Raw genomic sequence first — 25248 nt, 5'->3', positions numbered from 1 at the left:
GCCAGTCATCCAGTTGATCCAATGTTTCCTTCTCCACACCTGCTGTCAATCCCAGACTCCTCACCAATGTCTTCAGCTTGTCAAAGCAATCATTAAAGAGAGCATCTGTCCACTCAGTTACATCAACATGGCCCCATTTGTTTCTGACATTTTTCCTGACATCATCGGCTGAAGCCTGGGAGTATAGGGAGAACACAGCGGCAGGTATGTAGTTCCTAAATCCCAACAGATGAAGGATGGCAGTCATGTCCAGTGAGTCATCAAAGCCTGAAAACTGAGCCAGATAACCTGGCAGATATAACTTGGCCAAGTCTAAAGAGCTATTGATGTTAAAGTTGTAGTTGTATACACCATGAACAAGATGATTGTTGTTTATATTTTGAAATTTCAGGTTCTTCAAGATAGGATCTGCTCGGACCACACCATGAGTTAATGTCTTTAGAGTACAAGGCGGGTGGAGAAGTTGACAGTGTCTGTCCAGATTTGCATAGTTGGCATCCATCCCTTGTTTGACAGCATCCTGCAAAACAGGAGCAGCAACTTTGTTCATGGCAATTCCCACAACAATCCATCTTTTCTCTTCATCAGAGACCATCATCTGTGTCAATAATCATGGGTCAAATTAAAAGATTTAAGATAGTACATTAAAACCTTTTAAAGCCCAAATATCAACATGAAAAAAAATTCTTTTCTTTTCCACAAAATATTATGTTGTGGTATTGATGAGGGGAATTTAATGTTTGAAAATCAAAGCATTTCTAATAATCCTTCAGTTGGCAATCTTATTTTTCTTAAAAATACAATTCAGTTTTTTGATAAACCTCAGCTCAGTTTCTCTAGTCACAAGGATCGAAGGAAGGAAAATAAAACTGAGTGTAATAAGAGTGAAGAATGATCATCGCAGTAAATTTTCCAATTTAAGCAATTGGAAAGAAGAAGCCTCAAAAAAATCAGGGCTTCAACGGGATTCGAACCCGTGACCTCCGTGTTGCCGGTGCATTGCTCTACCAACTGAGCTATGAAGCCACACATTGGGAGCGAGGTCAATTTATTGAGTTCATATCTCCCGTGAGGAGTGAAATGATGTGAAGTATATGAAATAATTCATTTTTGAACAGCGGTTGTAGATGAGATCGAGTGAAGAATGATCATCGCGGTAAATTTTCCAATTTAAGCAATTGGAAAGAAGAAGCCTGAAAATGAATTACTTCATATTCTTCACATCATTTCACTCCTCACGGGAGATATGAACTCAGTAAATTGACCTCGCTCCCAATGTGTGGCTTCATAGCTCAGTTGGTAGAGCAACGCACCGGCAACGCGAAGGTCATGGGTTCGAATCCTGTTGAAGCCCTGATTTTTTTTCAGGCTTCTTCTTTCCAATTGCTTAAATTGGAAAATTTACTGCGATGATCATTCTTCACACTCATCTACAACCACAGTTCAAAAATGAATTATTTCATATACTTCACATCATTTCACTCCTCATGGGAGATATGAACTCAATAAATTGACCTCGCTCCCAATGTGTGGCTTCATAGCTCAGTTGGTAGAAGCAACGCACCGGCAACGCGGAGGTCACGGGTTCGAATCCCGTTGAAGCCCTGATTTTTTTCAGGCTTCTTCTTTCCAAATGCTTAACCCATTCGCCCCTGAACCGCCCGTAACCGCCCGTGCGGATCAAGGTCCTTTCTACCCTTTGTGACGTCATCAGTTTTAACGGTCAAGGACAACTTTCTTCGCTAACTTGTGCAGAATGAAGAGATCTTTCAAACCATACCAGAATGAGCACAATTCAGTCAAGGACACCGGAGAAACAAGCAAAAAACCACGTGACATTGACCTGAAAATCTCCATGAAAATCTTGTTCCATTACCCACCTACCTTTCCTTTCACCTAATCCTAAGATCCTAAAAGCTTTCCTAAAAACTCTTCCCACCAAAATGAAGCCTACTAAATGCCCAGCAAGAGAAAAAAAAAATGAGGCAAGAAAAGCGAAAAAAGAAGGGAGGAGAGAAAGCGAAAACTAAAAGTCAAGACTGCTGTGTCACTTTTAAACCCAAAATCTCGAAATTTTGCTTTCTGCGCATGCCCGAACTTCGCAAGCTGATATTTTGTATCTGGATCAGAAGGCCGCGAAGTGTACGGCCTGTAAACCGGTTTGTGGTAAGTTTTAGCTCTTTATAGCACGGCAGTGACCAGAAAACCACTCAACTAGCTTCAAAACGCGTTTTTCCGCAAAATCTCCAGGAGCGAATGGGTTAAATTGGAAAATTTACTGCGATGATCATTCTTCACTCTCATCTACAACCGCAGTTCAAAAATGAATTATTTCATATACTTCACATCATGAGTGTAATAAGTTGACATGGATTGATATAAACTAATTAAGTGGTGTTGTTAATAACCTAAATTTCTTGAAAAGTGTCTTCTTCTACTCTGACAGTTTAAAATTGTTTCAGAAACTCCCCAAAAAGGTTCCTCTTTGTCTATTGACAGCGTGCAAAAAAAGTCGTGTCTGATAGCCCGGGGCTAGTGGATTTTGCTATCGGGCTAGTGATTTTTGTTCTTAACTTGCCCAACGGGCAAGTGGTGTTTTTTAGGGAAATTCAAATTACAGAAGGTTTGTAATCAACCCTGCTAATCAAAAAGTGTTTTGGGGATAGTTGAAATTACTTGGGGGCTAGTACATGCTATCTACAGCTTGCCAGAATGGCAGGTTGTAAAACTGACTCTCTTTCCACCCTGATTGACTAGAAAAAATGCAGAAGCTGGGAATTCATGATCAAATGCATAGAACTGGTTTGGTAGAGTACAGTTGTAAGTGTGAAGGGGCTCTCCCATTAATCTTGTAATAAACTAATTCCCTTGTGAATTAAGGCCATTGTCACAATAAGCTGTTCCTTAGGTCTATGATGATTAATGTACAACAACTTACCATGAATATTTGGACTTGCTGAGATATAAAAAAAATGAAAAATTCTCTAATCAAGAGATGTTATTGACTGAATATCATCCTGGTCATCCATCAACTGAAAATAAATTCAAGATACACATGGTGAATTTAAGTTCTGTAAATCACAGTAAGAGCTGGCCCAAGAATATAGCTTGGTTGTTTGGGATTTTTACATACATCTATTCTAGTCACATTGTTTACAGGTAGCCTATTCCAGACCTGGAGGAGAATTCACGAATAGGGTGCAAAGAAAATCATTTTTAAAGCTTGCCGTTTGGGCAAGCTGAAGCTAGCATTTACTAGCCCAGACGTCATTTCAGCTAGCCCCAAAAACTTTTTGACTAGCAGAATTGATTTCACAGTTCTTGTGTTATGCGAATTCCTCAAAAAACATCACTTGCCCGTCGGGTAAGTTAAAAACAGAATTCAGTAGCCCGATAACAAAATCCAATAGCCCCGGGCTATCGAACACTACTTTCTTTGCACACTGATGAAGTTACCCTATATCAAGATTTCTCCTTACAGATAACCCACCAAGCCCAGGAAAGGTTGGCCAAACCACTGGGGTCTACGTACCCAACTCTTTTCAAACAGTGGTGTGGGTTCTTTTAAGTCCCACAAGAACCAGATACATGAAAGTGCTGTGAGACAGCTGGGACCTATATGGTTTTTCATCCTTATCCAAGAAGACTAGAAAGTCTATCCATTTGCAGATGTCATTACAAAGGCAGCACTTTCTTCTCAGTTATTTAAAGAGCCTGAGCATTGGTCCAGCCAAGGTTTGAATCCGCAACCGACCTCTGCTCAGCAGACTGGTGCTCTCCCAACTGAGCTAACCAAGTGGTTATTAAATGCAAACTATCGGTCAACATAATTATCAACCGAGTGTTTGCCGACATATCGATCCATATGTCAGTTGAGTGCTAGTCACATGTTGGTTGAGTTTTGGTCGAGTGCCAGTCACGTACTGACTGAGGTATCAACTGAATGTTGCCATGGCAACTTTGTAATTTTACAAGAGAATTTATAGCGGAGCCCCACAAATGCTTGAATTGCGCAGGAGCGTAGCCCCATAGCTAACACAATTTGGTAATCTATCCATCAGAGAAAATTTGGTAGTCACGTGACTGTATGCCCGTACGCCTGTACATCCATACACTCTTTGGGGGTGGTACTAAGTAGACTCTGGGGGTGGTAATTAGCTGACTCTGCAAGGGAGATAGGGAATCCAAGACATGCAGCTTGTTTCTCTTGGCAAAAAAGAAAGGTGGTTGAAGTTCATCTAGAGGCAGCAAGGGAGACAGGGAATCCAAGACATGCAGCTTGTTTCTCTTGGCAAAAAAGAAAGGTGGTTGAAGTTCACCTAGAGGCAGCCAATGGAGCTTTTCTAGTGTAGATCTTAAATTTCATTTGCTTGATCAATAACAAAAACTTTGAATAATATATTTTTTAGGATGTGCTTTTACCTTGGTCACGTTTTTAGTCCGTTAAAATCTTGTCTCAGATTGGTCAAAGTTTTGATAGACGAAATCATGAGAAAAAATTTTAATGTAGAATCTTCAAGTTTATTTACCATTGTGTACTATTAACTTTTTGTGTCCTTTCAATGCTGCCACAACAAGAAAGAGAGCCGCTATCAAGATTCTTTCTTTGTTCATAGTTGGTTTGATGGTTTGTTTATCTTATTTGTGGCCGAGGAAAGCGTCGCATAAACAGGCGGGTTCATAACTTAAGCTCCATACAGTTATTTAGGAAGAATTTTTTAAAGCTCATGCATGCAGGCTTTTCTTATGACCTAATTTACTGCCTTTCAAAACCTTCTCCTCACGTGAGGTTAATTAAGCTTATATAGCATTGATTTTTCTGTCTGGTTTGATTTCTTTATGATTATAGGTGTTATTATTTCCTGTCACTTACGGTGCATGTTTTCTAGATTTGACTGAGACGCAATGTATGGCCTCTGGACTATAATCAAGTTCAAATACACATGCTTAAAAGTTCTAAGAATACTCAGTTGCCGTCTCAGTTGAATAAAAAAATCTTTAAAGTTTAATATATTATTTAAGTCTTACTTTGAGGTACGTTCATCTAGTTTTCACCATTTAACCTGTTTATTAAAATGCAAATGGGGCCAGATGAAACAAAACACAGACACAGTTAAATAAATAAAAGTTTATAAATCAGAGCGTTTTTAGAAATGGTCCAAACACTCTAATAGTCATTCTTGAGTGAATTAAACGGAACTGTTGTTGTTGTCAGTACATTCTCTATTGCATTTGATGTTTGTTTTGTTTCTGGATTCATTTTTATGCCATCACTTTACGCACATTTGTAAGATTTGAGACAATATTATCATGAGGTTTCATAAACAGTCTTTAGAAATTTCCTGACCGTGACTACAAAGAAAACGGCCTGAAGAATATTTAGTTATATTATTGGTTGTAAAAAGAAAGCTAATTGAGCGATATTCTTGCCTCGAGTTCATCTTGATAAATAACGAAAACGTCTTAAAACTTAATATTGCTTTACTTTATCTGCAAGGTTTTTATTCATGATTCAGGATTTTCAGAGACACTTCACTCCCAATCCTTGTCTTCACGAATAAAAGTTGTATGTCTTTTAAAATTTTTCATTGAATTATACGTCTTTCTTGATTGTTTATCAAGATCTCTTTCTTATTGCTTTGCTGGTTGTTTTCAGTCGTGCATGAACATCACATGCACTACTTTAGAAGTAAAATTAAAACAAAAATGATTCTGAGAACTCTTACTGTTAGGTGTGTTTGAGTTTTTGAATAAATACTTTTTTTATTATTGTGAAGCGTGTATCTATTTCCCAGGTACTGTTCATTCAAGCATTCAACAGCTCGCACTGCACTTGGCACCTTTTTTGGCGGCAAAAGTCAGAAGTGACTGGCTGGAAGGATGATTTTGGAAATTGAATTACCAAGATCTTTTTTAAAGTTTCTGCTCAAAGCCTATTACTACCCTGCATACTACACAGAAGTAGAATGACCTGACTGAACAGTCCTGTCTAATAGTTGAATCCTCCACATAAAAACATTTGATGTTGTTTTTATTTTTATGAGTTGCTGTGCAAGGGCAAGGGAAGTGCGTGCTTCGATCGCTCTGAATTGAATGAGTGCAATTTGGAGTTGTAAGAATATTCTGTGAAACAACTGCAGAATTATAGGTAAAATAGGGTAAAAATTACATAAATTCTGTCTGAGGTCGGAGCGATAAACAAACAATGCTTGATAGTTCTGTTTACTTCAGAGGTGATGTAAAAAGGCTGGTTTACCCGCTACTAGCTTGTAGCGAGCCACACACACAAAAAAACTCTGGCCTGATTTTTCATTTTGGCCTTTCCTTTAAACAGAGAGATAACACTGATAAGTAAAAACGTGTACATTAGCTGCCACTAACGACTATCGTGTCTTAACAGCTTTTACAGCATAAAATTATATTTCGGGACTGTCCAAAAATTTATCTTTTTAAAATAAAGGTGGTGTAAGTAAGCGATTTGGTTATTTTCTTTGGGAAGAATTTGTTTTCAACGCCTAATCTACTGTTGTCAAAGGTGATTGCTATTTTTGGGTGTGTATGTACAGCTGTTTAGCCTATTAACTCAGTGCAAGATTTTAGATGTTGTTTCATTCTTGCACTGTTCAAATTACCCCACCAGTAAAAGGCATATGGATCTCCCCTGAAGTTAACTGATTAGTGGATTACAAGTTTATTGTTTGATTTAAATTATAAAGTTATTAACTGGAGCTACCCTTGTAGCCCCGGCTAAATCTATATATTAAATTAACGCTGAAATTTCATGCTAAAATTAAGGAGTTATTTATCACCCTCAATATAATATCCAGTATGCTCAGGGATAAGTAGTGACATGTTACTCCATTCACAGGGGCACCCAACAACAATTTTTGGAAAATATCTGTTCGGAACACGATTTGAGATCTAGAATTTTCAGAACATTTGTTGTTAAATTTCTTGCTTGTCTGCCTCTCCTAGGATTTTCAACCCCCCCAAAAATGATATACCGTATTTATTCGATTAACCGCCCTGGGCGCTTATTAAATTTTTGGACCTTGAGAGTGGGCGCTCATTCGAGGTGGGCACTTATTCGAGGCTGGGCGCTTATTAAATTTTCACTATTTTCAGCAAGTGAAGTATGTTTATTTTGCAACAAAACAATAAATGCTAATAACAAAACGCGAAGAAGTAACAAAGAAAGGTTTCTGTATAATACTCTGAAGAAAACTCCGTCATCCGGGAAGTCTCTTATTAGAATTTATTCACTCAAGTGGGTGGGGTGGGGGTGAGCACTTATTTGAGTTTGATTGGGAGGAGGAGGGGGTGGGCGCTTATTCGAGGCTGCTGGGCGCTTATCAACTTTTTCTGCCTTTAGGATGGGCACTTATTCGAGGTGGGCGCTAATTCGAGGTTGGGCGCTTATTCGAATAAATACGGTAATTGCCCATTTTTAACGGATTTTTACCTTAAAAAGGTCACCTAGAATTTTCGGGAGCCCTTTTTCTGGATGAAATTTTCGAAAAGGTAAGTTTTGATCCCTATAATTTTCAGATCACTAGACTTTCAGCTAGGAAATCCCAACAGATGAAAAATTTTTAGAGAATAAAAATAAGCGTATATCTACTGTTTAAATACTAAAAGACGTTCAACAATGCTATGTTTAAGTCGTTTTGAACCATATTCATGTTGGTTGCCCCTGCATTCAGCTAACTAATGATTAATCAGTAGCTAATGATTTTTGAGACCATGGATGATGTGCTGCCATTTCTGAGTTTCCTTAACTCTCTGTCTCAAAGCGAGGCTAAGTAATTGATATGAAAAGGATTCTTTATTCTCATAAAAATAAAACTTATTTTCACAACAAAGGTTTTGTCCTTAGCCTCGTTTTTAAAGTAGGAGTTTCTGGAACTCGTAAATGGCCTAATATTTTCAGGCGTCTGACATTTCTACCATGTAGTACGTTCCCTCAATGCCAAACTGATCATTGATCTACAAACATTTGCTGACGCCTGACACTAGCGGGTTATGGTGTAGGTTGTATATAAATGGGTGACTGCTGCTACATTGAAGACCAGAGAAAAGTATAAAAACAAAAGATACGCTTACCTGAGTTCAAGAATCGAAGTCTCTGGTAGTGTCTACTGTCGATTTCTTTCCCTCAATTCCAAAAACGTTCACAGTCATTGCAAGCTTGAATTGTTTTAAAGAAATGAAAAGTGACGAGTTAACCCCTCTTATTATACATTAAGCGATCTTATGAACAGTCAGAGGGTTATAATAGTACACTTGAGGCAAGCAAACCCAACAAAACATCTTTCAACTTCAAGCCAAGGAGAAATTAAACTGTGGCCTGAAAGTCTGGGACGAGCTCTGTCATTACAACACTCAGGGAGGACTCAGGGAAGATTGGGAAGGGATCTTTGTCCACGCCGAGTCACGCGAATATTTCTTGTGAACAATAAATACTTTTCAATCCGTCTTTTTCTCTTCCAAACTAACTCTAAGTTCTACCACCGTGCAACTACCTTTTACCAAAGACTTCCAGAAAAAGTTGTGGTTTCAATCATATCTTTTACCTCTAAAGATTGTGTCCCCCACAACAAATATGCTTACTCATCAGATTCTTCAAGTCGAAGAATGAAACTTGAGTTTAAAAAATTGCACATGCTACTAACATACAGGAAATTTAACCAGCTGATATTTTTTTCTCGACAAACATAAATTAGTCTCTCGTCTGTTTAAAATGCTGAAGAGCCGCAACTTTAATATCAGGTTAATATCGTCTTCTTTTCTCTGATATGGCGATTCGACGGGCGGCTCGGCTCACAGTCAGACTGATGAAATTTTTAAAATAACCTGACAAAATTGCATCGCCTGTGAAGTAAAAATATCCTTTTTTGGTATCGCTGGTACGAAGAAGTATATATGGGAGAAAAGGGCAAAAATACAAGGATTTGCTTACCTTTTTCCTTCTATACTAGAGGTCAGTTCCTGATGACGCGTTGATCTTCTTTCTCACATCCACGTCCACGGTGCAAAGTAATCTTGAATTTTCAAAATTAGAAGAAAAGTTTTGGATTGACACCTCTATTTATCACTAATTGACGCTGACTGCCCAGGGAGTTCAGCTAGCTGACTTACTTTGGACTCAAGCGATCTCACAAAATCTTTAAAAGCAAGGGATGCAACAACGTCTCAGGAGAAGCCGGAAGTTGAAATCGAAAGAAACTGCTCATGGAACCTTCCAATTTTTTTTGAGGGAAAAGCCCTGGGGACGAGGTTGCAGAACCTTCCAGAAAAGGTAGACTTTCTCTAAGGTGTAGTGGGAAGGGCTGTTGTGAGGTCACGCGAAAAAAACTATCACGTTTCAGGGCTTTTGACTCTAATTTGCCTGTTCGTGACGTTCAGATATGGGGGGGGAGGAGCGGGTTGGCGGGGAGCGGGGGGCGGATAGAAAAAAGGGAATCGAGGGAGAGACCGCTGCGACAAATTAAAATCTTCAAGTAAAGGGAGGTTAAATAATATTTAACTCGGTCGTGGCCTAGTCTGTTCCAGGCGTTCAGAACGGATCCTGGAACAGGCTACAGTTTGGCCCTAAATCAAGGTAGGGGCCCTGTCCCCGTCCCCTACATCCGTCACTGGATCTCATTTCCCGTTCCGTTCCCGCGCACTGTCCCCACTACCTCAACGTCTGCAACAAGTTATTTATGAATAAAACCACGGACCAATATTGTCATAATTTTATCCATTACTGAATCACGGGCGTAGCCAGGATTTTTCAAAGGGGGGATGACAGAGGCTACTCACCTCCGAGGATCGCCGTCTATATATGGTTTATACCGCTGCTCTCTCCCTCGTGTATCAGCGGGCTCAGTCGTATTATCGCGGCATGAAGGCCTCTATTAACTAAAGACAAGAGCCGTTGACGAAAATACTTTACAAAAAAACAAATTTTAAAAAAGTGGGCTTTTCAACAATGGCTTTTACGGGCAAGATATCGTCATGGCGTTTTCGCCACCTGAATATTGTAGGTTGTTTGCTCAAAAGATGGCCTACCAGAGGGGGGTCACAGGCACCCCAGGACCCCCCTAGCTACGCCCCTGTGAATTTCCATAAAATTTTCTCGTGCTTTTCCTTAATATGGATTATACGCACTTAGAGCTAACCTGCTTTCCTCAGCTGCCGCTGGCACATTTGCTGACGGGTGTTTGCTTCTATTTCTAAAGGTGAATGTTACACGAGACGATTTCCAACGACAATATTAGCGCAACACAGCGAGGCAACATTGTTTTGAATAGTTACAACATGGTTCCAACATTGCAACCCAGTGTTGGGCTGAAAATCTTCGCCGCGAATGGTCCCGTGTAACATCACCTTAAAGCATAAATTACACCTGTTTTTCTGTTTGGATCACGGTTACCGTCTCCGGAGAAAACTAACGATTTTTTTTTCATAACCAGTGTTTTATATCTGAATGGAAGAGGTTTTTCAAAAGTACCCAGATATGTATGTTCCACCTGTTAGCATTCCTTAAATATCTTCTTCTTTTCGCTGCTGCTCCCAGTTTGACTAATTACTATTTATTGTATTTTTTTTTCTTTTGGATTTAATGATATTTCGAAGTGAGCCCTCTCGATGAGTCTTTTATTACTCTTAGGGCAAACTTTGTCAATAAAATATGTTTAAATAAAAAGGTATATGCTATACAGGACTCCCTCGTATAACGCCACAAGGCTCTCCAACCACTCAGATAGCCCATGATATTTTTTATCACGTTAGAGGGCACTCGAAAGGTATAACCTTCATCCCGAAATACCCTCCTTCCTAAGTTTTATCTAAGCGAGACTAAATGGTATGTCTTACAGAGAGTCGGGAATAAATAATGCTCCGCACTCTCTTGCATCAAACAGGTGTTCAACAGGTACAGAGTATGTACACGCATCGAAGTAAGGAAAGGCTGGAGAGAGACGCTAGGTTTTTTTCTCCCGCCCCACACACCCGTAGGGCGTGTGAGGCTCGCGCGCTTCGCGCGCGTGAGGCTCTTACTCTGCTCTTTTGTCCTGTAAACCAATTTTAAGAAAAACCCCGACTGTTTTGCAGTCTAGTTTAAAAGCCCCTAAACTGAGGTTCTAAAGAAGACCAATCTGCGAGTGTGGCTCAAGCTTCATAAATTTAACCACTCAAAGATGATATATCGAAAAAATTTTAAAAAAATTGATCCCCTTAAAGGATAGCCTGAACTTTAGACGAGTATTTCAAGTCGTTCTTATTCCCTCGGCAACTGAGGGAGTGAAAACGACTCGAAGCAATCGTCTGAAATTCAGGCTACTTAAAAAAAGTTCTTCGTACCAAATGCTTCTTGCCCCTCCTTTTCTTTTGACTGAGAAATGGAATTGGTACTAGGACACTTTTGAAAGGAGTTATCTTTATGTCTTTTGAACGGGGAGGTAGAGAGTCATGAAATGAAACAGTTAGAGAGCGTAAGCAACAACGTTTTTGAGCGACGCACGACAACCGAAGTGGACTTTTTTGCACTCTTCAGGAGGCCCTTTACTCGGACTCTTTACTCGAGACCACCCTGACTTTGAAATCGGAGTACCCTACATGGGGGACTACTCCTGATAGGAATTTTTTACTCGGTATCGCTACTTTGAGCAATCTACTTGCTTCTTTAGCAGAGCATTCAGCAAAGCCACTTAACTCAAGTATTAAATTTGATACTTCAAGAAGTGGCTGACGGAGCGCTTCGGCTGCTTCTAACGTCAGTTTGATTCCACTAATTTTAAGTTCCTTGAGAGTCTTGGGCTTGAAAGCGGCTGCCAAACTTGTTACTGCTTCAGCAGAGCATTCTGTCAACACACTTATCTCTAGTGTTTGTAAAGCTGATAATTTAGGAAGTAACTCACAGAGCACTTCGGCTGCTGCTAACGGCAGGTTCATTTTACTCAGTTGCAGTTTCTCGAGAGTCTTGTGCTTGATAGCAGCAACCAATTTTGTTACTGCTACATCAGAGAATTCAGTCAAGCTACTTATCTTCAGTGTTCGTAAAGCTGATAGTTCAGGTAGCGACTGACTGAGCGCCTCAGCTACTGCTGACGTTATGTTGGTTTCACTAAGTGCCAGGTTCTCAAGAGTCTTGTGTTTGATAGCGGCAACCAAGTTAGTTACTGCTTCATCAGAGCACTCAGCCAAGCGAAGGTCAAGATGAATGATGTTTTCAAACCTTGGTAACAAACATGAAAGCTCTACTGCTCCCTTTGATGATAAGCAACAAAACTGGATCGATAAGGAGCATCTGCAATAATTTGGTAAATGTTGCAAGAAATGGATTAAGGAGTCATCACTGACTGAAACTTCAATGAGTTTCAAATGATTACAATGTTTGACAACAGCACCAAGACTTTCCATTGAAAGTCTAATCCCGGAACACTTAAGAACTTTCAAAAATTTCAGACTTAACTGTCCTGAACTTAAATGTAATGAATGAGAAGGAACAACATAGTCAGTGAATAACCTGGCGTGGTCCTCACACAACAGTTCCAGGTGTGTGATGTTAAAGAAGACTTGGCCATTAAAGAAACAAAGTACTGAGGAAAAACCGCACCGACAAGAAGACATACTACTGAACTTGAGGAGGAATTCTTCTAAAAATTCTGCAACATTGAAAATTTCATAACCTTCAGTAACCAGCATTCTAACCACCTCATACAGTGTCAAGACTGAGTGTGCGGCAGATACAAAATAATCCATGGGTTGTCCAGAAACCAAAGACAGGGAGCTAGCTTCCTTTGCCCTTAACAGAAGGACACTTCCAAGGCAATCCAAACAAGGTCTTAAAAGATCAGCTTTTGATTCGACCCTTTCAAATAAATCTAAAACCAAATCACTGAACTGCCACTGACGATCAGTGACGTCATTCAGTGGCATGTCTGTTTCGCTTTCTAAGTCCGGGACTGTCTGAGACAAATCCAGCGAAGAATCTGAGATTCTCACAGACTTCAAATGCCTGAAAGTCGCAAATGCTCCCTCTTCACTCAGGCCACAGATGAACTCGAAAACATTCCGTAAAGCCAAGCATTCTTCTAACTTCATATCAATTTCAAAAAGGTTCCCCTCTTCTAAACATCTGTAGGTGATGTACCAAGCGGCCAGAAACTCTTGGATGCTCTTGTGAATAAAGGACACCATTCCTACTGGTCGTAAGGTTTCTGAATATTCGGTGATTTGTAGCAAACCGGTGAAGACGCTTTCGTCACAACGGACGGAATCAGACAACTGACTGTATTCAAACAAATGATCGTCGTTCTTAAGACCTTGTAAGGCAACCTTACCTATTTCTGAGAGGAGTTCTTTGCAAGATGCCACTTCGACATAACCAGGTGATGGTTGCTTGCTATGGCTGTGATTTAAAACAAACTCGATGATGTCCATATACAATTTAGTTTTAGTTTTTGGAAAGTTTTTTGACTGTCCCCTTTTCCACAGAGTACAGAAAAACAAGAGAAGTAAGGGAACTTTCGCCAGTTCGCTTAAATCTCTTCTATGCAAGTGAGAGAGCAAACTCAACACTTCCTCGCCACCGAGAAATCTTCTCATAAAGCCTAGTTGATCTACTTTACTAAACCCTGTGATTTCAGCTTGCAGGTCTTCACCTCCTCGCAGCTCGTCAGCTTTTGAGATACGAGTTGTTATCAATATACAGCAATTTCGCAAGCCATTTCGACCAAAAATCTCGTATATCTCTGATTCGCGTCCACATCGGTATTCGTCGTAGCCGTCAAAGATCAGAAGAACTTTCTCTTGGTTGTAAGTGATATAATCAACAAGGCCGTCCGTCGTGTATTTGTCCTCCTTTGCAAAAATATTAGAGAGTCTTATGACATCTTTAAGGCTTTGACATTTGGACACTTCTTTGAGATTTACAGCAACCACAAGCTCAAAATTCTTCAGGACAGCTGTTTGCTCATCACCAGTCTCCTTATTCACTTCAATCCAGTCCACAAGCAGCTTCTTCACAAACGTGCTCTTTCCAATTCCCGTCTGCCCTTGCACGAGTATTCTCTTTGGAATAAAGCCGTTCTTGTTTGCAGTGAAAAGTTCAGTGTAATGCTCCAGCTCCGATTGTGTTGTTCCAGCTGGGGTTTGTTCCTCTTTCACCCAGGACAATCGAGTGTAGATCTGGTGAATGTCGACAACGGCTTTTTTACACCAAACAGATGTGGGCACAGTTGCTGTTTTTTGGTAATGAGCTTCTAGTTTGCTTCGACAGGAATTTAAGTCAAAAGGTTGCACAGATGAAGCTTCTGGAAGTAAAAGAAATTCAGTCAATAGTCAGTAGCTCGCCCGACAACACTGGTTAGACTGAGAAAGAAATCAAAACTAGACAACCGAACTACAATAACACACGTTAAAAGGAATTTAAAAACAAGATAATTATTCACATAAAAAACGAGGAACTTGTCTTTAAATCTGACGGAAACGACTTAGTACTTAATTCCCTCTGAATGATGAAAACTCACAAATTATGTGAAAAATGAACATATCTAGAACTTGAAGCCGTTCAACTAACCGCATCCTGTTTAAAATAGTCGCAACGATTCGGATTTTACACAAAATGTTTCAACTCGTCTATTAGACTTTAATCACACCCTGACTGTGCACAGGTTCACCGCCTTCAAACGAAAGAAATTTGCGAAAGCTAAGCAAAGTGCTCCAAAGCCAAGGATGTCAATTTCTCACTTTAAAAATTTATAAAGAATTTGAGAATCCGCCCCTGATTTTGTAAAGTTTTCTTTATAGACGCCGAGAGGGGAAGGGCGATTTTAACCCCTGACAGCATAGGTCTATAACCCCTCATTAAAATTGTCGAAGAGTTTCATAACTCCACTATTAAACAAACACTTCCATTAGTGCCTGAATTAGTGTATAATTATAAAATAAGCACATTAACTTAAAACAAAGAGCCTCTGTTAAACTCAGTAAACAACCTGAAGGTCAGGACAAAGTACAAATTTATTTATTTATTACAATTCAATTCATGGCATTCAATGTAAAATAACTTAACTTAAACTTATACATGAAGCCAAGGGATGAAATGCAAAAGAGTCGAAAACCTCATATTAAAGCAGATCACCACAAGTAATTAACTAATATTGAAAATAATGATAAGTAAATAATGACATAAAATTAAGAACACTGAAGAATTCGCTAATCCATAAAAACGTTTTAGCTAGCACTTTAAAAGAATTCACACTTGCTGCCACTTGATTTACTTATGTCGAGATCGCTCAAGATTCCTTACACCTGGGAGACTCTAGTTGTGACATTCAAAAGCAAGTTAGGATTTACAACATCTGGAGATGACAGATTCTGATCTAATAAAGATTTAAATACTTTTCAGACGTGTAAGGGAAGGGGATGATAATCAACCAGAACTATTTGACTAGGTTATTCTTGGGTCTCATGATTGGCCACCACATGGAGAAGCCGATTCTTAGTGCAAAACTAGAACAACAAGAACGCGCTTACAGCGGCACCAAGTCTCGCCTGCTTGGAGACTAGATCGAGAAATGAGGAGGCGATTAATTCAACAAGAAACATGATTTACTCGCTAAAGGTTTTTTACTTCCTACTCTATCGACGTCGATCCTTTTTATTTGTTTCTGAATTGATTTAGTACGCGTGTTAGCGACGACCAAAAACACCTCTCCGGTAGCAGGCTATACGCGAGTACAATTACACGAAAATTCAAGGGCCTCGATTCCAAAGAAATTACATCATTGCCAGATATCGAAAAAGTGATTTACATGGCACCTCATTTCAATCATCGCCGAAAATAAATCGCATGCTCATCACAAGACTCATTTACATACAGTAAAAGTTTACAACACCCGACCGCCGCAATTTTGCTAATTAAGATTCTTATTTTTTTTCGACCCCTCAGTAGTGTTCATTTGCTCCAAAGTAATCAACGCTTTCAAGCGACAGAATTTGTGGACCGACACGTTTCGGAAAAGCTCTAAATGCGTGGCTTCGATCACGCAACGATTCTTAGTCCCAGTTTCCACGGTCTACGCAAGGAACGCCTGTCACAATGACCTGCCTTTTGTCTCCTAAATTAAGCCCAAAAATTCCGGGGGGTACTTACAGAAAAATTGGGAGGGGATGTGCGACACGCTTCCTGAAACCCTTACCCTATTTCAGACCAAAATCTTTGATTTTCCCGGCACGTGTGCAAAACGTCTGCGCATGCGCAAGGTCTCTATTTTCAATAATTAAAATTTGCAAAATCTTCCTCATTTAAATTGAAAAACATTTAGGAATGTTTGATATGTTTAATGGTTTGCAGCCGGTTCTAGTATTAAGCACAACAAAAAATTACTTAAACTAACTTAACTAACTAACTGGTAAAGTCGTCCAGTACAAGGTTTTTCCGTCCTTGTTTTTCCACTTAGCATGCATTGGTTGTTTTTGTTGTTCGCATTGACCGAGCTCAGCGACATGATGACCAAAACAGCAACAATGGCTACGGCGAAGTGCTGCCAGAGCGAGCGTGAACTTTCAAACATGATTTTCGCCTTTGGTGCAAGGAGGAAAGTATGTGGTGCAAAAGAGAGAAACTAAAGCAATTAATAACTTTGTGTTCGTGAAATTCTAAGCTTATCTTTTGTGTGTGGAGCTTACTTTTTTGAATTTCGCGGCCGGAATCTAGTTTGTTTTGGTATCGCGTATAATTTTGAACGCATGCGCACTGCGTTTTTCGCACGTGTCGATTTTCCCTACCTTATTTCAGACCTGATCAAAAATTTGATACCCTATTTCAGACCTGAAGCCCTGGAGCCCGGCGCGTGACCGGAGCGCGCGACAAGCTGTTACGGCACGAACACGGTAGTTGGCGTAAACATAAAAGGGAAATGGTCTTATCGCCAAATGATGAAGAAGTAGCTAATTCTTCTAAAAACATACCCAATTCAAGACTAGAGTGCACAAACCATACCCTATTTCAGACCAAAATGGTCGAAATTGATACCCTATTTCAGACCAAAACGGCTAAAAAAAACATACCCTTTGGCGCAGCACATACCTATAAAGCGTATATAACGGACTAGGCGTTGCAGATTATGAGTCTCGCTGCTTACGCAAGCAGCGGCTCAGTCAATTCCAATTCCCTCCGAACATTTGTCATTGTTTCTTAGGAAAGCTGTAATTGTCCAACAGCGGGGCCAGCAGATTCATACAAAAACTCCAGGGTGGGGCAAAGGAGTGCAAATGCCTTACCCCGGGGACAAGACAAAAGGTATGCGTCCTTCATAAGAAGCTAAAAATTATTTTAAATAAACTGTACTTGCGAAAGCGAAAAATAACAACAAAATGCTTGATAAAAGATATCTACAGTAACTTGAAAAGAACGTCTTGACGGTGGAAACTTTACCACGACCAGTAAATGTACTTTGCTTTACAAAACTTAAATAAATTTTAAGGCAGCAATCTTTCCTAATAAAGCTAATTTTTCTTCAGTTTTGTTTTTGCAGAGCTTCTTAACACATTTTTTTTTCACAATGGAGTGTTCTTCTCTACATATGTATCTCTAAGCTTCAACTTATGCTTTTGTTATAAATATCATGGATTTTTATTTATAAAAGTGGACGAAAATAATAAATTCACAAATGAAAAATTCCCCACCCTCGTTCAAAACTCTGATAACAGATGCCCCACGGTGGGAACACAGCACATAACAAATGCCCGAGAAGAATGGGCATGCTTTAAATTGTCTGAGCCATAGAGTCATGTTCCTTAGAATACATAACGTGTTCACTGATTTTTAGTAACTCCTACTCTTTGCCCTGTGGATATTTCATAATCCGTACTCACTACTCTAAAATCCTCACGACTCCCTAATACCATCCACTTCCTCCCCTGCTGAGCTCTAAATAAGGACCACTCTTTAAGTGATTGAAAACCGAAACTTCTGTTATTGTCGGCGCTATTTGCCATCAACGTTTTACTCGGGCTTGAAACTTTTTCACTTAAGGGATCACTGAACGAAATCCCTCTACATGAAACAAAAACACCTCAGACGTTTGACGATGGATCGCAGTGAAACACACAGGCCAGTCTTCGTTTTATAGTGCATGTACGTGACCGCACCTGCGACGGGAACGTTAACGTCGTGCACGTGAAGAAGGTCTGTAAATGATTCATATGTGAAATAATGCCATGCTTGTTCACTGCAATATATGAGTGAATGGGGCACATTAATCTCTTTAGTTTATCGCAAATATAGCTTACCTGGTTTGTCCTTCTGTGTTTTCAATTGTAGTCCAATTCTCTCTACCTCAGCACATCTTTGATCGAGCTGATTTGCTTTTGCAGCCGTCTCAGTCTGGCTTTGCTTCAGCAGTTGTACTTCATCAGCTGTCTTGTTGTGACTGTGCTTCAGCAGTTGTACTTTATCACTCAGCAAATCTACTTCATCAGCTGTCTTGGTGTGACTGTGCTTCAGCAGTTCTACTTCATCAGCTGTCTTGGTGTGACTGTGCTTCAGCAGTTCTACTTTATCAGCTGTCTTGGTGTGACTGTGCTTCAGTAGTTCCACTTGACAAACTGTGTTGGTTTGACTTTGTTCCAGTTGTCCTACTCTATCATCTGTCTTCGTTTGAGTTTGCTCTAGTTGCTCTACTTTTTCTTCCACCACTTGAAGTCGTATCGATAACTGTGCTTCGAGAGACACGAGTCTTTCTAAAACCTTTGCAATCTCTTCACTTCTGATCTCTGATTCCTCCTGTGGCTTCTCTTCCAGCGCTTCAAGGCGTTTATGATGTTCAACTAACCTCGTTTCTTTACGTTCATCCTGATCTTTAAGGGTGGCAACTTTTACTTTAAGCTGAGCAATGTGCTTGTTGTGTAGATTCAGTTGTGAATGAATGGTGCTGTAGTCCTTGATGAGATCTTTTACTTTATCTTGTACCAAACAGAGAAGATCCCTGTCCACAGCATGACCCATGATTAATTGACAGCCTTGAAATAAAACAGAAATTATGAAGGTTTTGCTTTGAGTAACAACTAAAAAATTAACCAGAAATCCATAACATGACTCTCAGTCACTTAGGCCCGGTTCAGACGCCGCTCCACTCATGTGCCGAACCTAACTGAGGTATTAAGTACGGCAAAAGAGCGGCGTCTGAATCAGTTTGGTACGGCAGTTTTAATTTGGTGTGGCAAAAACGTTAAGTTCGACAGGGTCTGTCGCATTATTCGACATTGGAGGGGCAGGTGATTCATACGGAGTTCTTCTCATGTGCCGAATCAAATGCATACGTTATGATAATTTATAAATCTTCCCATAAGTCCCTCGGAGTCTCCCTACATGAAATAAAGATTAGGTTCGACACACTGCGCGCCGTCTGAATCAGATGTCGCGCCAATGTCGCTCCAAAGTCGAACCAAACTCAGTTAGGTTCGGCACATGAGTGTGCATGTTCAGGTCACTGTTCATTAAACCCCAACAGGACTAGCTGTAAGGAATGCATATTTTTATCAGTGGCAGTTCTTGCATGGTTTTAGCTAGCTAATAGGCAAGAAGAAGCAAGTTCTGGGTTTACACTTTTCCCTTGCCTATTATGCACCAGCCCCAACCAGCTGTACATGCTTGATGCTTTTAATATTTGCAACACTTTTCTCATCTGTTCTGCAAGTATAGCTACAGCAATGTTGTGAATTACATAACATTTTAATTTAACCTCTGTGGTGTGCTGTTATTGACTATTAGAAAAGAAATTGCTGGAACTTGTTTGCAAATTATTTTCACGTCTTTATGTCTAAATCACCATTTTTCAGGCTCTCAGTTAGTCGGTAACTGAGTGGGTACAAGCGGAGGCAAAAATCAGTATAAACAAAGAAAAAACAGCTTGTTTTTCTCACGCTTCCTTTACTTTTCACTTGTCCTGACTAAGTTAGAGCCTGATACAGACTATGCCTACTGCTATCATTAGGCCTGTACATTATATGTGCTATATGTTGTGTGTTAGTTAATACAATTTAACGTGCAGGACCTTCGCTTGCCTCAACCTTGTTCCCAGGTTCCATCTCCGTAGGGACAGGTAGGAGAGAACCCTGGGAACGAGGTTGCGCTTGCTTAAGGCTGGTTTTCACTAGCGACGGAGTCGGAGTCGAAGTCGTAATCAGAAGGGTAGAGCTTATGATCTAGTGAAAACAGCGTTCCGATTCCGCCTACGACTCCGTCGCTTACGTTCCGCTTATGATCTAGTGAAAACCAGATTGTCGGAGTCGGAAGCAGAAGCAGAAGAACCAAACCAATCACAAAGCGTGGGAACGTGCTTTCTGATTGGCTTATCCTTCCGCTTCTGCTTCCGACTCCGACAATCTGGTTTTCACTAGATCTAGCCTGTTCCAAGCGTTCAGATAGTGGAGAGCGGTGCGGAGTAAAGAAAGCGATGAAAAGTAGAGGGGGACTGGGGTCCTCCTCCCTCGCTTTTATTTTTTTGCGCTCCCTTTTACTTCGCACGGCTCCCCATTATCTGAACGCCTGGAACAGGCTACACTAGATCATAAGCGGAACGTAAGCGACGGAGTCGTAAGAAAATGGAAACGTTCTGATTCTTCTGACTCCGATTCCGTCGCGCTTATGACTCCGCTTACGACTCCGATGTTTGATTTTCACTAGGTCATAAGTGCTCTTACGACTCCGCTTAAGACTCCGACTCCGACTTCGTCGCTAGTGAAAACCAGCCTTTAGCTGATGTGTTCACTAAGTTTGTTTCCTGGAGGAATACACTTGTATTGCAGTCTATTATTTTTCTCAGTAATATGTCTTGTGCTCACAGTGTGAGCAATTCATACAGTGTGTATGTAATAAATATCGATACCTGGAGCATTTAAAAATGGAACCAAAATTAAAATTGTGGAATTGCGCCCATCTAAAGCATCCTATTGATTCACTGTTATGACAGTTGGATATATTTGCTGGAACAAAAATTGTTTAGAGTCTAGTGTTCCCTTTGAACATGGTAAGATTTATGATTATTTATGATTTATAGTATTATAAAATATTCTGCTGTCTAGGTGTAATAACCTTTTGTTTGCCAGTAATCCAGTTGATCCATTGTGTTCTTCTCCACATCTACTGTCAGTCCGAGACTCCTTACCAATGTCTTCAGCTTGTCAAAGCAATCATTAAACAGAGCCTGTGTCCACTCAGTTACATCAACATGGCCCCATTTGTTTCTGACATTTTCCCTGACATCATCAGCTGAGGCCTGGATGTGAGGGGAGAACACAGCAGCAGGCAATTGCATGTAGTTCCTAAATTCCAACAGACGAAGGATGGCAGTCATGTCCAGTGAGTCATCAAAGGCTGAAAACTGAGCCAGATAATCTGGTAGATATAACTTGGCCAAATCTACAGAGTCATTAATGCTAAAGTTGTAGCTTCTGTAGCATTTGCCATACAGATGATCATTGTTATTGATATTTTGAAATTTCAGTCTTTCAAAGATGGGATCTGCTTGGACCACACCATGAGTTAATGTCTTTAGAGTACAAGGCGGGTGGAGAAGTTGATAGTGTCTTTCCAGATTTGCATAGTTGGTGTCCATCCCTTGTTTGACAGCATCCCGCAAAACAGGAGCAGCAACTTTGTTCATGGCAATTCCCACAACAATCCATCTCTTCTCTTCATCAGAGACCATCATCTTTGGCAATACAATAAACAGAACAAAGAAGAAATATATTAATCCTTTAAGTCCAATATCAATACAAACTTGAAAATTGTGTGAATTTGTAAGGAGAATTAGTGTCATTAAATAGCATCACCATCAAAATGAACATAAAATAAAGCCTAAGTTAAGCAGAGCAAGAAAGAAGAAGACAAAATATTACTTTTTAAATTTTTTTTAATGGGACTGGAAACTGCTTCTTTATAAAGCCACAAGCAAAAACATTAAAAGAAAAAGATTTGCTCATTACCTTTACCGCAGAACTCCTTTTCTGTTGATTTGCACCTCACATTTCTCCTCCAAGGTCAAGAGCTATTTCTCAAGCTTTTTTGTTTTCAAAATGAATGAAGTGTCAAATTAACATCTTTTCCTGGGGCGGGTGGACTCCGCATATGAAAGGGGTGGGGATGCTCGTCGCCTCGCTCAGGGGTGTAAATTTCGGATTTTGGTCTCACTTAGGGTGTTCTGGGCAAAACGCCATCATATTTGGCTGTGAAGGTCTCGTTTAGGGTTGCACGCAAAAAAATATAAAAATATACATATTGTCTGTGTTTTAACGTGGTCTCTTTTAGGAGTCAAAAAAAGCTTGGGCCACGCCCAGATCGGTCTCATTTAGGGCTTTAATCCAAAATTTCAGACAAGCATCCCCACCCCTTTCATATGCAGAGTCCCTCCCTGGGCATCTTTTACTATACATTTACAAAATGCTGTAAATACTCGTGGTCAAAGGGGTTTGAGGCAATTCTAAATAAGTAATCTCAGCAAAATTGACTTCAAAGTGTTAAGTTTGGGACCAGCTTTTGCAAGATCAGACATTTCCTTGGGGTGGAGTGGGCAGAGGCCTTTGTTAACGCAGAGTCGAGCAATATTTTTCCAATGTTACGCAAACTCTCTACTTCCATTCAAACATATTTTTATTAACCCATTCGCCCCTGAACCGCCCGTAACCGCCCGTGCGGATCCAGGTCCTTTCTACCCATTGTGACGTCATCAGTTTTAACGGTCAAGGACAACTTTCTTGGCTAACTTGTGCAAAGTGAAGAGATCTTTCAAACCATACCAGAATGAGCACAATTCAGTCAAGGACACCGGAGAAAGAAGCAAAAAACCACGTGACATTGACCTGAAAATCACCATGAAAATCTTGTTCCATTACCCACCTACCTTTCCTTTCACCTACTCCTAAGATCCTAAAAGCTTTCCTAAAAACTCTTCCCACCAAAATCATCAGAACCCTACTAAATGCCCAGCAAGAGAAAAAAAAAATGAGGCAAGAAAAGCGAAAAAAGAAGGGAGGAGAGAAAGCGAAAAGTAAAAGTCAAGACTGCTGTGTCACTTTTAAACCCAAAAACTATCTCGAAATTTTGCTTTCTGCGCATGCCCGAACATCGCAAGCTGATATTTTGCATCTGGATCAGAAGGCCGCGAAGTGTTCGACCTGTGAACCAGTTTGTGGTAAGTTTTAGCTCTTTATAGCACGACAGTGACCAGAAAACCACTCGACTAGCTTCAAAACGCGTTTTTTGGCAAAATCTCCAGGAGCGAATGGGTTAATAACTTTCCTAAAATCGAATCCATCGAAATATAAAGTCAAATTGTAACCGAAATAGGTCTGATCTGTCAAATTATATCATGTTCGATCCTTTCCACCGTGTTTAAGGTCAAATTTAACGGTAAATTTAGGGGTCTTAGTTTTCGTAATTTCGAAAACTAAGACCCCTCTTAGTTTTCGTCATTACGATAACTAAGACCCCCACCAAAACAATCTCTAAAATTTCTACAAAGTCGAATTACAACCGTTTGAAGACTATAATCCGTAAGACAAACAAAAACTACTATCATACGCGTGCTGATGTACGATCCGCTAACAATTTGAAGACTAGCTTTAAAAAGAGGACCAAAGCCATAGACTTCCTACTACATATCTATTGTACACTGAAAATATGCCTTACCCCTGTTGGTCTTTAATTTTGTTGTTTATCCTTTAAATCATGAAATTGGCTTTCCACTGGAGATGGATGTTTTTTTTTTGTGTCTCTGCGATCGAGATTGCGTTACCTGTAACTATCACCTTAGGGGGTTTGTGTTCAGCAGTTGTTGTGGACACGTGGGGAGCACGGCAAGGGGAGCAGGGGAGGGAATTGCTGGTCTGTTATTTTTTATTTGCCCGTTAAAAACCGGCAATACCGCAGGTAGGGGGCGGGTTCGAAGGGGTACTCGGGTCATAATTTCTACGGTAGGTATTATTACCCGGGAATCCTGACCTCTGGCAACCTACTTTCACGCAATCTTCACTTTGTATTGATTGTTTGTTTATTTTATTGTTCTGCAATTAGAACTCCAGTTCTCGAGACAATGCTTTGCTAGTACAGGAACTTCATTCACTCATTCGTTTTTTTTTTTAAATTATTTCATAAGTGATTTTTGTGATTATCCCTCACAGACTATTCTCCTTGCCCCCACCCCTACCCCTCAACTACCTTTGCATTGTAACCCTGTGATCTCCGGGGTGGCAACGATAAAAATAAACGCTAGAAAAAAGCAATGTAGCATATTCTCCATTTTTTCGCCCTTTTTATAAAAGCACTTTTCTATCTATGACCTGGCCAGAAAAGAAAAAAAAAATCTGCATTTTTGTGGGATGTTTAACCGATAACGCTGTTGACCACTTAGCGATCAGGGCCCAGTTGCTCGAAGCATGGTTAGCGTTAACCAGCGTTTAATACCTTGACAACGTATTGGTTTTGATACTGCTTAACCAATGGTTAAAGCTAACCATGCTTTGAGCAACTCAGCCCAGGCATTCAGGTCGCAGCGACATGTCAGCCCGCAACGAAGACAAAAATCCATCTCCAGTGGAAAACCAATTTTATGACTTTAAGGATAAACAACCAAAATTATAGGGGTAAGGCATATTTTCAGTGTACAATTATACGTAGGTTATTATAAGTCTATAGCTTTCATCCTCTTCTTAAAGCCACAATATTGATAATGTATGTCTGCAAATTGTTAGAAGAAGCGGCTCATCTAGCACGCGTATGATAGTAGTTTTTGTTTGTCTAATGGATTATAGTCTTCATACGGTCGTAATTCGACTTTGCAGAAATTTTAGAGATTGTTTTGGTGGGGGGTCTTAGTTTTTGAAATTACAAAAACTAAGACCCCTAAATTTACCGTTAAATTTGACCTAAAACTCGGTGGAAAGGATCGAACATGATATAATTTGACAGATCAGACCTATTTCGGTTACAATTTGACTATATATTTTGACGGATTCGATTTTAGGGGGTCTTAGTTTTCGTAATCTCGAAAACTAAGATGGGTCTTAGGTCTTACATCTTAGTTTTCGAGGGTCTTAGTTTTCGTAACACCCCGAGCTGCCTGCCTATGATGTTCAAAATCGAAAAAAGCATCACTCTTGTGGACAAATATGCGGCATACACAACTTGTTTGTGTCTATTTTTATCAGTTGGAGTTTGATGTTACAATTACGACATAAGACCAGCAAAAAATACAA

At 40.0% G+C, this 25248-nt stretch overlaps 2 protein-coding genes and 1 non-coding gene across 4 annotated transcripts in view; 1 reads left to right on the top strand and 2 right to left on the bottom strand.

The window, feature by feature from the left end:
• LOC140921142 (uncharacterized) overlaps positions 1-9198 on the bottom strand; it is a 19886-nt gene extending 10688 nt beyond the window's left edge. Inside the window, exons 1-5 of one of the 2 annotated variants that reach the window (XM_073371107.1) lie at positions 9139-9198; positions 8960-9041; positions 8104-8187; positions 2939-3032; positions 1-598 (exon numbers count right to left, since the gene is read on the bottom strand). The exon at positions 1-598 is cut by the window's left edge and continues 9 nt beyond it. In XM_073371107.1, coding sequence (XP_073227208.1) covers positions 1-598; positions 2939-2941 — 601 coding nt within the window. In that variant the 5' untranslated portion in view covers positions 2942-3032; positions 8104-8187; positions 8960-9041; positions 9139-9198. Of the gene's footprint in view, positions 599-2938; positions 3033-8103; positions 8188-8959 lie in introns of both variants that reach the window. The other variant, XM_073371105.1, reaches the window with a different exon arrangement.
• On the top strand, positions 1532-1605 carry Trnaa-ggc (transfer RNA alanine (anticodon GGC)). Its single transcript has one exon. It is a non-coding gene; the product is annotated as a tRNA-Ala (tRNA).
• Positions 9199-11040: 1842 nt separating the features above from the next.
• Positions 11041-22068, bottom strand: LOC140921923 (NACHT, LRR and PYD domains-containing protein 4-like). Its single transcript, XM_073371921.1, has 4 exons — positions 21982-22068; positions 21089-21707; positions 18286-19014; positions 11041-14300 (listed from the first exon to the last, which is right to left on the bottom strand). The coding sequence occupies exons 2-4, from the start codon at positions 21705-21707 to the stop codon at positions 11548-11550; spliced, it is 4101 nt and encodes a 1366-aa protein (XP_073228022.1). The 5' UTR covers positions 21982-22068; the 3' UTR covers positions 11041-11547.
• Between the last annotated feature and the right edge of the window lie 3180 nt (positions 22069-25248).

This window comes from Porites lutea, chromosome 12 (assembly GCF_958299795.1).
Source record: "Porites lutea chromosome 12, jaPorLute2.1, whole genome shotgun sequence".
NCBI classification, from domain to species: domain Eukaryota; kingdom Metazoa; phylum Cnidaria; class Anthozoa; order Scleractinia; family Poritidae; genus Porites; species Porites lutea.
Note: the sequence above shows the minus strand (reverse complement) of the source record. Positions and strands in the feature narration are given on the sequence as shown.

Bases quoted from the DNA above. Each gene is read 5' to 3' on its own strand.
- LOC140921923 (XM_073371921.1), bottom strand. From the start codon at position 21,707: ATGATGGTCTCTGATGAAGAGAAGAGATGGATTGTTGTGGGAATTGCC. The intron at 19,015-21,088 runs GTTATTACACCT...TTTTATTTCAAG, and splicing joins GGATTACTGGCAAACAAAAG to GCTGTCAATTAATCATGGGT. The intron at 14,301-18,285 runs GTAAGCTATATT...TTTTACTTCCAG, and splicing joins AACACAGAAGGACAAACCAG to AAGCTTCATCTGTGCAACCT.